Genomic DNA, 14,483 nt, shown 5'->3' with positions numbered 1-14,483 from the left:
TTATAAACATCCCTTTTCGCTATCATATACCAACAACATTGAAAATGCAGCTTATTACATTGACACAGCACATACTAATAACCCTCAACGACTCAACACCAAAAGAGAACGGATGACCGTTCTTGAGAATGAGAGATGGAAGTGGAATTTTGAAGAGCCAGTAAGAGGGGCTCTAGAGTGTCTTCTCTGTTACATGGGGATACAACTAGGACACGCAGACGGTGAGGCGATGGAGGGAGAGTCAGATGGTTCTCACCACGCAATAACCAGAAATCTGAGAGTCATTGTGGCAACACTGCGTCTGTTCCACAGAATAAAACACAAATATTTGTCAGTTTCTGCAATGACACTTAAAACCCCCTTAAGAGCTTTGACTAATTTGATAGCGTTTTACACAGTTCTAGATATCAGCTAGCCTACATGTTGTGTTAGATTGGGTGTTGTTTATTTGTTTCCCACCTCCATGCCCAAATGGAGCAGCCACCACAGAACAAAAGGGCATTGCTGTGTACCATGGGATGACATATTATAAAGTCTTCCCTTACCAGAATTCTCCAATGTGTGCAGCTTTACACGGAGAGAGGTTGCATATGCAACATTAGCACATGATGGTACCTACAACAATGCGTGCAGAATAATGATTTTGTGAACTGTGGGAAACTACGCAGAGTCTTGCGTGAATTTGGTCCCAGTTGAAACTACATAAGGATGATCTTGGAAGAATTATAAAAAAAATATTAGCTGGAATTAAGTCCACCTATTCTTTTAATCTTTTTCAGAGATTTCTGTTTCTTTTTTTAAAAAAGAGCTGATTTATTGAAAGACTGGTGGCTGGTACACCGCTGGCACTGCATTTTCTGGGTACAAATGTTCTGCATGCTACAGCCTATCAGGCAGGACAATAGCTTGAACCTACTTGCATGGTGGGATCCCAGTCTATACTCACTTTAAACTTGATGATACAGCCAAAATATGTTTTTCTTTCTGCTAAGATCTTACATCTTACAGGTGTAATTTAAATATCTGGCCCCCTGTGGCCTAGTTTGAATTACCCACCTGTCTACTGCTGTATTTGATGTACTGTGTTTTTTTTTTAGCGATTTCAGGACTTAAAAGAGACTCTTTTTCCTATCTAGTAAGTTGTTTATGATAATCCCTCCCAGAGGCTGGTATCCGACAGCCTGACCCAATACTATAGGCGCAGTGTAGAGTTGACTGGATTTAACAGCATCTGTTTGTTATAGTATTATGGAACAGCTAATCTGAGGGAACCCAAGCTATGCGGTAGTCCGATTTTATCATTTCTGCAGTTATAACGACTACTTGTAATTATTTAAAGGATCTTGAAAGGGGAAGCCTCAACATGTAGCTTGAGGATTTTCTTTCTCATTCAATGTACTTCTATTGTGTCTTCATAAATTATCTTCCCATTAGCAGTGCAATTTCAAAAGAATGATTGTCAATCTCCTCTACCGGCCGACTTGTATTTCAGAAATCAGTACTGCGCATTAGCACCTCTTCCTGGGTACTACATACATGATGATCCTGGTAATGTACTTTAAAAGCCCATTCCTTCTACTTCCGAAAGATAAAAGCAAAATTAAACACCAGGACAAAGTACACGAAATGTTGTTGTAACAGGAGAAAAAAATTACAAAATACTAATGCATTCGAATGATCACATTTAAGTGGTTAATATACGCAGCCAAAGTATGTAAAAGAATACAAATACGAAAGACTTGAAAAATGTGTAACTTACAGTACTATAAAGAGAAAATATAGATTTATCTGATACAGTGTCTTAGCATTTTCAGAAACTAGTCTCATAAAGAGTGTGCTTTTGCATAGGATTCCTACTGGGACGTAATACTGGGGTTCCTCTCGGAGGCCTCAGGCTCCCTACTCCAGAGGAAAGGACTAAATTGTTTATTGGGCATCACCTCTCGCTATGCAGCCCGTAAGCCTATTAATACATTCTTCGATTTAGGAGGGAGGGTGTGGGGCAGTGGCTTATGCGGCTGACTCCGGAGTGCGGGGCTCGCGGTTCGATCTCTGGCGCCGGTAGCAGCGCAGCATCATGTGACTCTGGGCAATAGCAATAGCTCACTTAATCTGCCTGACGGTCCCCAACACCTTGAAACCTTTGAGGGGTGATATTACAAATACAAATATTACTATCGACTTAGCTTTGGCTCTAGCCAACCGCAGGATCGCCATGAGCTGGAAATCAGCTTGCACTCCCTCCACGCGACTGTGGCTGACAGATCTGTGGTTTGGCATACTAGTAAAACAGCAGGCATTGAGGAAAGGTAGTTATGGGAGTTCGGTGCCGTCCCCCCCCCTGATTGGCAAAAGTACTTGGAGAGGGTGGAGGCCTAGTTTGGCAACAGGCCACTGTGAGCACTTGAAGTGCTATACTGGACTCTGTAGTACCGAGTCCAGTATAGCACAAAGGAACCATTGCAAAGCCCAGTGTACCGAGTCGGTACACTGGGCTTTGCAATGGCTCCTTTGTTTTATGTATACAATGTATAGACTGAGTTCTGTGACTTATGTACAGTCATCACAAACATTTATATATCACTAATTGTAACACTCCATTCTCTTTGCTTCAAAACCCGTGAGTGCATCTCTTTGAACGTTATAGAGGGAACTTAAAGATATACTGCTTGACATTGCTACTGCTCTTCTACTCCAAATTAATAAAGAAGTATTTTTAAAAAAATTGAGTATGCTTTAGCCACGTTAGCGGGATGGGCTTATTTGGCCTACATCACAACCTAATCAGGCCTTTCTTTTGCTGTTTCTCGTTCCGACCCATTGAGAGTTTTGGACCCCTTGTAAGATGCATGTACTCAGGGTTACTGCCACGTACTTGCCAAGTGGGAAGCAGCCGGAGCGTTAAACAAAATGTTTCTCCCCTTCTCTCTCCCACTCCCTACTATAACTCCCCTCGTTCTTCTGATAGTCCCCTGCCCCACTATAACTTCTTGTTTACTGGCCTCTATATATCCTATCTCTTCACCCAATTCTCTTTGCCTTTCTCCTTGTTCTCAAATTCCAGTTTTATGAAAGACCTTGAGTCGCATTGACTGTTACAGTGTAATGCACGTCTATACCTTTGGTGATTGTGTATGATATATATATATATATATATATATATATATATATATATATATATATATATATATATATAAATAAAGATGATAATTGGAGGGCTGACACAGAGAGTGCCCCCAAACAAAGTGATTAGTATGGATACAAAGATAAGATTTCTGCATTCAACATATTATATAAATGCAGCCAATGGAACACCATAACTCCAGCAACTCTCATTACGAGCAAAGAATGAAATTATTGACGTAACAAATGCACAATTGGATTTGATAATGCCACTCTGCCTCTACGGCCCTAAGTAAATGCTTAATATGTTTAAGAAGCCACATTTGATTTAAACCGATGCTCCTGGCTCACTTTAAACGATGGATATATTTGGTAATTCAACACAACTGTGGCTGCATATTTGAGTATAAATGATATTAAATCCAACATAACAATGAATTGTTTTTTTTCCAGGCAGATATCCTGAACATAAATGAAATATTTAAGGATTTGGGAGCAATGATCCATGAACAAGGGGATATGATAGGTAAGCGCACTATCCTTTTTCTCTTGTAGGTCTAGTTCTACACCCCCTCCCACTCATTTCAGTTACAAAATATTAAAATATGAATCTAGGTTTCTTTCTGCTTTTGCTTCAAGCTGAAGGTTTTGTTGCATCTAAGTCAATGTTATCCTGAATCACATTGATCAGTTTCCCCCATCTGTTTTACACACATGCACTGTTGCAGAGAGGCTTCCATGCAGCGGCACCCCACCCCAGCAACACCCAAATCCCCAAGCTTAGCATTACTGGGCTATCCCCCCATGCCTCCCATTTTTCTACACCTGGTTTTTCTCTGCAGCCCAGGGGATACCCCCTGTGACCTCTGGTTTCGTATTTATTCAGCAGTGAGCACCTAATTTATTTTCTCCTCCATCCTGTCATTGTAACCAATCTTTTTGTTTCATGTTGCTGCAATCATCCTGCACCATGTGTTTTTTCCACCTCTTAATTTCTAGTCTCTGCTTTGTGTCTTCCCTAAGTTCCTTCCAATGCACTTGTCAAATGGTGATTTCAGACCCCAGTCCAGGAAGCAAGGCAGTATGTCGTATTGAAATATTTCATCAAAACAATGGATTTTTAGACAGTTCACATTGTCACACAGAAAATAAGAAATGAGGATATCAGCTTAGCTTCGCGTAGATTACCCCTTGAAGAGTGCTCGTGTGCTCATGACGAGCTGAGCTCGTCATGACAGTTGGAACGCTCACACGCTGGGCTAATTCCCCTGCTTTGCAAACGTTCTACACAAACGGGTGTGGTCATGACGAGCTTAGCTCGTCATGAGCACACGAGCACCATGGCTCATGACATGCTGAGCTAGTCATGAGCACCGGGGCACAGTGCGCGCCCCCAACACAGCGGGGGAATGAGCCCCGCATGCAAGGGGTTAAAAAAACCATTAACATTGAATTGCATTTATAAAGAGTGTGGCTGCCCAAGCAGAACCTAAATTAGCCAGGCCTTCTCCTTCTTTTGAAAAATATCTAGAGAGGTAGAGGGTCTTACCCTTAGAGGCTGTGCATTCCACAGTTTGTGTTCTAAGTATTTAAAGGAACGTCCCCACTGCCTCGCCAATTTCACCCACGGGATAACAGCGAGGCCTTACTGCGAGAATGTAGTAATAGTTAGGAACATATGGTGTTCCACATCTATTAAGGTACTTTGGTGCATTCTGATTCATAGCCCTGTAAAAAAAGCACAATGCTTCATACTTGGCCCACTTCTTGATAGTCCGTCGATGAGGCTAACACAGATGGATTGAAACCGCGATGGACAGAGGAACATGACACAAGAGTCTGCAGGCAGCATTGTGCGCAATCTGTAGTCTATTTCGCAGTGACGTCTAGACTCCCAGTTACAAAACTTTTCTGAAAACCAAATGTGAAGTAGTAAGTATTTGCACAACACTTCCTTGAGCAGAAGCGGAAATAAGCCCAAGGATTTTACACAAACATTTAAAGAGACCAAAACAGTTAGAAGATAATACACATCCCAGAAATATACCAAATTGAGAGATGTTTCAGAGAGAAATATAGAATTGAAATGTAGTAAAGCATAGTAAGATCTGAATCTGTGATGAAGCTACTTTACAACCATGTAGAGATTATTTACATATATTTAAAACAAAGACTTAATGCTTCATCTTTTACAGTTTATCGTTATTCAATAGCAGCGCATCTGTCAGATTTACATTCGAAAATGAGAGTAATAATTTGGTGCATATATTTAAGACTTATCCCTTGCTGTTTTATAGATTTAAGATACAACTACTTAAAAGTAGTGTTTGAACCAATAGGTATAACTGTCATTATTCCACTCTCTATGCGCAGTAAAAGCAAACCTGAGCTCAACCATCTATACACCGGATTAATTGATCTGTTTTATTCAAAATCCGGCACTGGAATTGCTTGTCTTCTAATGTATCTACAGAGAAAAAGTACTTTTTTCCCCTCCAGGTTCTACTCATCTCACTGAACTAATCCTATTATCCCCTTGTTGATTAGATATGTGCATTTATGCTGACTTCTTAAGTTTGAGAAAAAATAGGGGACATCTTAAATTGTTTTGAATTAGTGTATTCTTGCCATTTATCTGGATAGTGTTATTTGGAGCACAACAATGAACTGCTGTATCCTGTCACTAGGTTACATATTAAATAAGGTATCTCCTACATTTTTATTTTCTAAAGAGTATCTTTAGTATGGCTAATAAACCGTTAAGGTCTTTCCTAATTGTTTTTAAATGATATGCAGATTAGAATTTAGAAGACCTGTCATTGAGTTGTGTCCATCTCAGTTTATTCATATAGAAAGGCACTTTGTGTTTCATCAGATTATTGCTTTACATTTCCCTATCTAAATTGGGAGTTGGTCTTCAGAAATTCTCAGCTGTCATATAACTATTGACTAAAAGAAATATGTGCGATAGGCTGTTGCTCAACCTTTAAAATCATTTTGAGCGTTTCAAAATATCTATTTAAGGGAATGATTTTTGCAGTTTTACTACTTTAATTGAATTGAGGTTTTGTTGTTGCATACTAAATTGAATAATATTCAGATGTGGGGCTTATTTAATTGAGTTTCCTTATAAATCTGCTGACAGATATGTTTTCTCACTTGAGGAAAGCCTGCTAAAGTATTGCCTTTAAGAAAATGTTCAGATGATAATTTATTTCATTTAAATCTCAATTACAGTGCCTTCAGGAGTTTCTCCAGGCCTCAGACAGGCTGCTATAATCCAGCTTTTGTTCGTTCCCTGAGCTCACATAATTTACAGAAATTGGAATTAAAAAACAGAGCTAAAAGTCAGCGGACCATAAATTGAAAGGACTCCACATAGAATAATATTACATACTGGATCTCAAAGAAAAGCTGGACATTTTTGTTGGAGAGTGTTAATTGCTTGGTTCATAGTGGCTGTATGCATGTGTGTGCTTTCCAAAATGGGAATTATCTTGATTATCTTGAATTATCTTGATTAGGGAGTTTATAAACTGATTATTAGTATAACAAAATAACTGTAGTTTTGAATTACCTCGGAGTGAGTATACTGATGCTTATAACATATTTTTTGTTAACCACCAACTCAATGGCACTTATTGTATCGATCTTCTGAAGAAGAAAGATAGGACTTGCATTGTAGTATTCGAACTTGTGACCAAAAGCTAAAATATAGATACCTGTAGTGGTTCCATTGGTCCACTGAGCTGCAACACGCAACTGGGGATTGCCACAAAGGGGCAATATCATTTTCTCCACTGGCCAATGGTGAAAAAAGAATTGAAAAACATTTTGGGTGTAGATCTCAGCAGTAGTAAAGAGACAATGCCATTTTAAGAAAAAACATAATTTCCCTTCTCCGGCAAATTATATTTTGACTTTCTGTCCAAGGAAGATGTCTGCTACTGTGTTTCTATGTAGTTTATGATATTTTACCTACAAGGTCATCGGGTTATTAGTTCTAACTATCAGGACACTGCCTGCCCTGTTGTTTTCATTATTTCAAACCCATACCTTGCATGTGATTGGCCATATGATTTACAGAACTGTTTTTGACACTTTAGCAATAAGACTGATTCAACTCTAGACTGTTCAGATGCATAACAAATCATTGATATAAATATGGATATTATTGTATACTTCCACCTACCATGCAAAGTGGTCTCTTGGCTATCCGCATAAACAACAGGGCAAATTGTTCACGCACAGTAGATTATTAGAGCATCTTTTAAGGCTGGTCAGTGAACACTTTCCATTTTGAATGGGAAAACTTTAAAATGCCTAACTATGTTTAGTCTGTTAATATTTTCAAGTATTTAGTCAAACTTCCTGGAACACCCATTAGTTATTACGTGTCACAATAAGAGTTTGCTCATGACTTCGCTCAAGTTACAGAAGGGAGTTGTACATAAACTATATATAGACAATCTAGAAAGAGAAAAGAGGTGAAAGGGCCATACTTGTCGAGTTCTGTTCCTGAATAAGAGTTTATAATCTCCTATGTGATCTGCATATTTTTGTTGAGTAGCAGTACATTAAATGCACATGCTTTTCATTTTTAAAGTAAGGATCACACAATGATTTTAATTGAAAATGAACATATGTTTTCATATCTTAGACAGCATAGAGGCCAATGTGGAGAGTTCTGAAGTGCACGTTCAGCAGGCGAACCAACAGCTTGCAAGAGCATCGGAATATCAGGTAATACCAGTGTGATGAACCCCAGATTGGTTAATATTTTGTGTGCCTTCCATGCTTTTTCCAAAGTAATGTTTGTAACATTGTATTATTTTTAGTTAGGGTAACAGATAGGATGAGTGTGTGGATCGAGTTAGTACAGTGGAGAAGTGTGGCTCACTGGTTAGAGGAGGCAGACCTGGAAGCAGAGGTCAGCCCGGGACCAGGGTTCAATTCCCGGCTCGGCGGGGTCTTGAGTCCTAAAATGTCCATGGACTCGACAATTCTCGCTCCGGTGCCTACTCGATTCACGGGTTCACACTCTGCGACTCTGGGCAATAGCTTGCTTAATCTCCACAACGCCCCCTCGCGGCGGGATGCCTGGCTTTCACCTTGCGAATACCCTGCCTGGGTTATCTCACATGGGAATACCAGGACGGGTTCCCTAACCAAGCGCTTAGAAACCGCTCGGTGATTTGCGCTATATATTTTCCTGTACACTTACTTTTACATTTACATTTACATTTACAATGAGTGTTTTGTAATCTTGGGTTCGAGTAAGACAGAGTAAGTTATCAAATGCAGGGTGGGGATACGGTTAGAGTTAATGCTTAGGGGTAGGGTCAGTGCAAAGGAAAGTGTGCCAGAAACAACAATTAACAATTGCGACCTTACTCAGGAGTGGCAGATAGCCTACATCTCACTTTGAAGGCGAGCAAATATAGAATGTAACAATAAATGAGAGGTTTTTAGATCTCATTGTGAATTTAGTGAAAGGGAGATGCCACCCCCTCAATTAAAAGCTTTTGATAAGGCAGAACAACTAGAACTCGGCTTGTGTTGCTTGGTAACACAGCTCCAAATGAGGAAACCTCACAGAAAAATTGTTTGAAGGAGAGTTCTTAATAAAACATAAAAATAATATATTAATTGATAACACTTTAAAGTGCCAGCAATTGTAGATATGAGTTAAAAATAACTGCACTGGTTGCCAGTGAAACTGATAATTACATTTAAGGCTATCTGTTATTGTTACACAGCGCTTTCCTGCCACGGTCCTCCTATTTACAAGATGTAATTACTCCCTGTACTCCAGGCAGAACTCTGGGGTCAACTGCGGCCAAACTTGCCTCCGTTCTCAGGTTCAGGAAAGCTAGAGTTGGAAGTTGCGCCTTCAGTTACTTGTTTCCCAAAATTTGGAATTCACTACCTGTGGGACTTTGCCTGGCTCCCTCTGAATTAGTAATCAGAAAGAGAACTGAAAACCTTGCTTTTTGGTTTCTGTTAGGCTCCTCCTGTTGTGCTCAATTCTTTTCTGTACTCCTATTCCTTGTGCTGGGACACTGCTTGTGAAGTAACCGAGCGCTTTATAAATGACATTATTATATTTTATTACTATAATTAGTTCCCCCACTCATATTCCATATTGCGTACTATTTACAACCCAGCGTAGCTCTCCATTCTTCTATGTGGCAGGGAGAACAGTGGGCTGTGATATGAGCTTAGCAGCTATGAGTTGGCGGTGGTGTATTTTGGGGCCATGCTTTAAGACTGCTTGGGTGACAGGCGGTCACATTTCCTATAGCACATTACATCAGTCCTAAAGGGTACACAGCAGTTGCACCGGAGCACTTTGCATTGTGAACTTGATTTTTCTTCCAACACTTATAGGTCACAATTCTGGAATGCCATGTTTTGTCTTATCCTGGATATGGAACGACCATACATTTGAGGAACATAGTACTGTAGAGTAAATACATCTGTTTGCATAGTTTAAAGGGATGGAAAGATTTTTTTTTAATGTCCAATGTTTTAATGTATACTTTTGTTAGGTTTTATATAAAGCTGGCAAAAATAATATAAACTGTAGTTGTCTGTTTGTATAGTTATTGGAATTAACCTATTACCAGTTCACATAGATTCATCTCAGTAAGTTGCTGAGATAGCTATGTTGCTTAAACACCTAAAAATAGACCTTGATTATTGCAGAGCTTGGTTTACCCTGCTTATATCAATAGTATATATTTATCTGGTCACATAATTATATGTTTGCACACATAGGTATTGGAAAAACATACTAAACAATTGTGTTTTGGATTAAACTGGTGACTTAGATGAGACAAAGGCGTTGTAACCAAGGTGCTTAATTTGTCCACTATCTTACCTGCTTAGCGAGATTGATGCCAGACGTTATCCATATGCTGGACATATAGACAGTTTACTTTATTTCAGTCTCAGAGGCACTCAAATGAAACATATTTTTTATCATTACACAATATAACGGTACAGTTCATAAGGGTTATTAAATTATCAGTGTCAAATTTTATTTTTATTTCCATCGAATCTTCATTTGTTTAGTCACCTCCTAATTTCCTAACATCTGACATTTGTTGTACAGTTCCATACATCACCACCTTCTCAGTGCTAAGATCAGTCTGTGTAGAGGCCTATAATGGATTATTAGTTGGGGTGGATGGTGGTCTACTGAGAGAAAATGTCCACGTTTTTATGGACTCATGCTGCTGGTTTCTCTGCTAACCAGGACCCCATTGCATTTGTTCAGACCTCAGAAACATGTTGAAATTGATTATACTCCTAATTGGCAAATTGAACATATGCATAAGCTGCTAATATATGGTACAAAATTTACCCAGGCCAGTAAGATAAATATCACTTGTGTACTGCAGTACACATTGTGCCACCACTAACATGACAATACATAACATGGCTGCAGGCCTGCCACAAGTAATCTGGCTGGGCAGGTCTAAACTGTAAATTTTACCTTTCACTATAACCACTTTTTACAGCCCTAAGCCCTCCTTTTAAATATTAAGTCACCCATTATTAAGCCTTAAATATCATTAAGACAGGGTGCATGATATTTTAAAGCCTGACATGTAAAGGTGTCATTGCAGTGGCTATGCCCTAAAAGCTGTTTTCACTGTTGCAATGTTAGCTGTTCCATACGAAAGCGTAGAGATATGTTATTAAAGTTAGTAATTAAAGTCGATGATCTTTTCACAGCCGAGAAACCAGATGGAAAATTACTTTTTGGACTTTTTAAAATATTTATAACAAATCAAATTCATTTTTAATAAATTGTTTTCAAATTGTACTTTTAAAAGTCACCTTTTACTTCTAGAAGCCTATTTGCATGAGTTTCCAACTGTCACCCGGGAGCGGCATAGCCCCTTGATGAGGTGTGAACTTGCTCCCAGAGTTGTAACCAAGGCCTTAGATGTGGGAGATGTTTCGTTCCTCTGACCATCTGGGCAGTGCCTGGGAACTCAAGTAACTTCAAAGAAAACCAACCTGCTACAGGCAGATGTAGCTAATGCCTGGACTGATCCGTCTTTGGGCACACTAGCCAACCAGGCACCAATCCCAGAGAGTGAGGAACTGACCAGGTTTTGAGTGACCACAGAGGGAGGGATTCATACTAAATACTGACAAAAGGAGTTTGTGATTGTGGTTATCAATGATGATCTCCGGGGTCCTGCCTTCAGGGTACAAAGACTTGGAGAACTTCCTGAAAACCTAAAGATGATTAGAATCTTGCCTCCATAACTGATTCTGTGTTCTCTATTGACACTCATATTTTCGATGTGTTCTCAGCTGGTTCTTCTCGCTCTTATTTCTTTGTGGATGATTCTTCATTTCCTTACTTTATCTGGCAAGGCTTTTACTGTTTCTGCACGTGTTGACTCTCCTCCCTAATTTGGAGATTTCCTTTTATCCAGATCTGCCCAAAGGTTTTCCAAGGTGCAAACAAGTTGTTCAGAACAGGGTTGCCCATAGTGTCACAGGTCCCCATTTTCTTGAGGTTCCAGGTCAGTGTACTGCCCAGGTGGCACTGTTGCAATTAAAATGATTGGTAGTGGTCTGGATTGATCTAGCATCCATCTCAGTATCACTTCTGGGGGGCATGAGGGAATGAAGGCTATTGACCTGTTGTTGCTAAATGTTTACCGTCTGTTGATGGGCAACTATGTAGAGGGCTTTGTATGAAATTATCTCACTGCCATTTTCACAAGGAGTTCAGGGAGCTATGAAACAAATGTACACTGCTTGTTCTATCCCACATGTGATGGATTGGGCTATGACTTCGACCCCCACTTTTAAGTATAGCTTACCTTTGATGAAATCTTCATTGTGGATGCCATCCTTGGGGCTTGGGAACGTGCAGTACTAGAAACGTTCAGACTGGAAATTGTAGGCCACTTAAGTTGTATAGTTGCTTTGATAAAATTCCTAATATTTATAGCTGAATTGTGATATCCAGATTTTCTGTTGTACCTCTTGAAAAGCATCTAATGGGGACGTTTAGTAATAAGATGGATGATTATGCTATGACGCTCTATAGGAAGTGGTTCTCTTATTTATGTGTATCAGAATCAAATTATGATCAGTTCTGTATTAAGTTTACTTTCAAGGAAATCTTGAGCATAGGTGTTGGATACTTCACCTGTTTTGCCAAGTTGAATGTTATTCAGACAGTGGGGACATTGCAGACATTTGTAGTTATATGTAAGATTAAAAAACTGTAGCTATCCTTGGGAATCCTCTGCAATCCTAAGGACAGAAGAGGTTACTTGCATTTATTTCCACATGGATATACTTCCTTTCTTAGACGTATGAGTCACTCCGAAGGATGTCCGCATGTATCGACCAAATGGGTTTGATAAAAACACCTAAAGGTTTGTCCTGTTTCAGTGCCCCAACTTTGACTACTTGGAACTTTACTGAAAAACTGCCGTCATTACTTTCTCAATCATTGTGAACTACATATCTTTCTCAATCATTGTGAACTATATTCTGCCGAGATGAAAATTGATACTGTGTATGGGTGTAACTCTATAAACATATTTATTAAATTGTTTTTAAATGTTCTAGGCCTCAATTTAATAGGGATTGTCACACATTGTTAAGAGTTATTGCTGCTTGGTCTCGTGAATTGTTTTTTTTGTGATTAATTTGATACATGTTTATATGCTTAATTTATTCTCAAATAATATTATTTAAAATACAAATATAAACAATAAGTAGTTTTATAGTGGGCACAGAAAAGATCTAAAATATATTTAAAAACATTTCTTTCCATTTCTTTCAGAGCAAGTCTCGAAAAAAGATTTGTATCCTCATTGTGGTTCTGGTCGTCGTAGCAGTGGTTGTGGGAATTATCATCTGGCAAGCCACAAAATGAAAAAATGGAAATTGCCTTTGTGTTGTATCATTTATGGTGAATGACTTCCACAGTCAATGATTGTATATCCCTGAGCGAATGACGTTGCCATATCTTGCATTCGTACTCCCTTTTGAAGGGAGAAGGTCCTTTTTGTGTTCGTTTTTATGTATTTTAAATTACACTAATATGATTATATAGTAATATTATGTACTAGAATGAATAATAAGATGAGATTAAAAGCCTTCATATTTCGTGACATAAAATATAAAATGAATTCTTTGAGCATTGAGTGGTGAAAGAAAAACACCCAAATGGACCAACTGCAATTATTGTAAATGCACATCATTTTAAGTTGGGTAATTTCGAAGCACCCATTAAATCATGCATCTTCTTTTTGGGTGTTGACTGAATGAGGAGTGTGATTGTACATGTCCCCATCCCTCATTATAGGGCTATAGCACAGTTTACCAAGTGTATATATATTTTTTTGTATATCACTTGTTTAACGTATTTCTCAATGCTTGAAAATGTGCCAATGTGTACGGGGTGAGGCAGGTCCTTGAATTATGGGTTTTCATAACATTGACAAATGTGAAATTAACGCACTAAATTATGTTGTGTGCTGGTTGCCTATACGCATATTTATATCCTTGTATGTGCATTCATCATTAGACCATGTATGTGTAGTCATTTACTTCACTGCAGAATTAATCATGAGCCATGTTTCCCTCGATCATATGCTGGAATACATATTTTGCAGTGCCTTCTGCTGCTAAAAAGCAGTTTATTTAACCCACACTGTGTAGAAATATCTGGTCTGTCTTGCATTGCGCTTTTTCACTATGACTTAGGTTTTTGGTTTACGTGTATCCAAAAATGGCATTTAACAAACATATCAAGATAAAATGAAGTAGGACTGAGGTGAAGTGTCATAACCTTTTCTGGTTGGTTTTCCAGCGAGAAATCACTTTGCATAAAATGTGCTGTCATTCCAGGGGTGTGAAACATATATTGATATTTCGTTATATTTCCCATAAATGAGCATTCTTTATTATTAAGCATGCATAAATTACACTTTTTAACAGTATTTAGATACTAGTCTGAAGCACACGGTTTCCAAATAAAGTAAGATATTATTTTTGATTGTGTGGTATTTTTTGTATTTTTCCAAGTATTGGTATAATGTGATGTAATCAGTCACAGTGGAATAATGTGACCTAAAACTTCATTTTTGTCTGTCAAGTATTGTATTAGCTGTTTGTTGGTGGCATTATGTACATCCTTTCAAAGTTTACAGCATCATTATTCAAACAGTTTGGGCAATGGCAACCACGCTAGGTGTCATCAATGTCTTTACAAATAATTAAGGAGACGCATCCTGTGTATTACGCCTTCCTACAAAATGTAGCAGTTTGTCCTTGTAGGGGAGCATCGAGGAAGTACAACTCGTAGTTAT

At 38.7% G+C, this 14,483-nt stretch overlaps 1 protein-coding gene across 2 annotated transcripts in view; it reads left to right on the top strand.

The window, feature by feature from the left end:
- Positions 1–14,170, top strand: part of STX7 (syntaxin 7) — a 241,753-nt gene extending 227,583 nt beyond the window's left edge. For both annotated transcript variants that reach the window (XM_086927434.1, XM_086927435.1), the window contains exons 8-10: positions 3,577–3,649; positions 7,784–7,866; positions 12,953–14,170. In XM_086927434.1, the coding sequence (XP_086783560.1) occupies positions 3,577–3,649; positions 7,784–7,866; positions 12,953–13,045 (249 nt within the window). In that variant the 3' untranslated portion in view covers positions 13,046–14,170. The remainder of the gene's footprint in view (positions 1–3,576; positions 3,650–7,783; positions 7,867–12,952) is intronic.
- Positions 14,171–14,483: the final 313 nt, after the last annotated feature.

This window comes from Lissotriton vulgaris, chromosome 6 (assembly GCF_964263255.1).
Source record: "Lissotriton vulgaris chromosome 6, aLisVul1.2, whole genome shotgun sequence".
In the NCBI taxonomy this organism is placed as follows: Eukaryota; Metazoa; Chordata; class Amphibia; order Caudata; family Salamandridae; genus Lissotriton; species Lissotriton vulgaris.
This window is presented reverse-complemented; position numbering and strand designations above follow the sequence as displayed.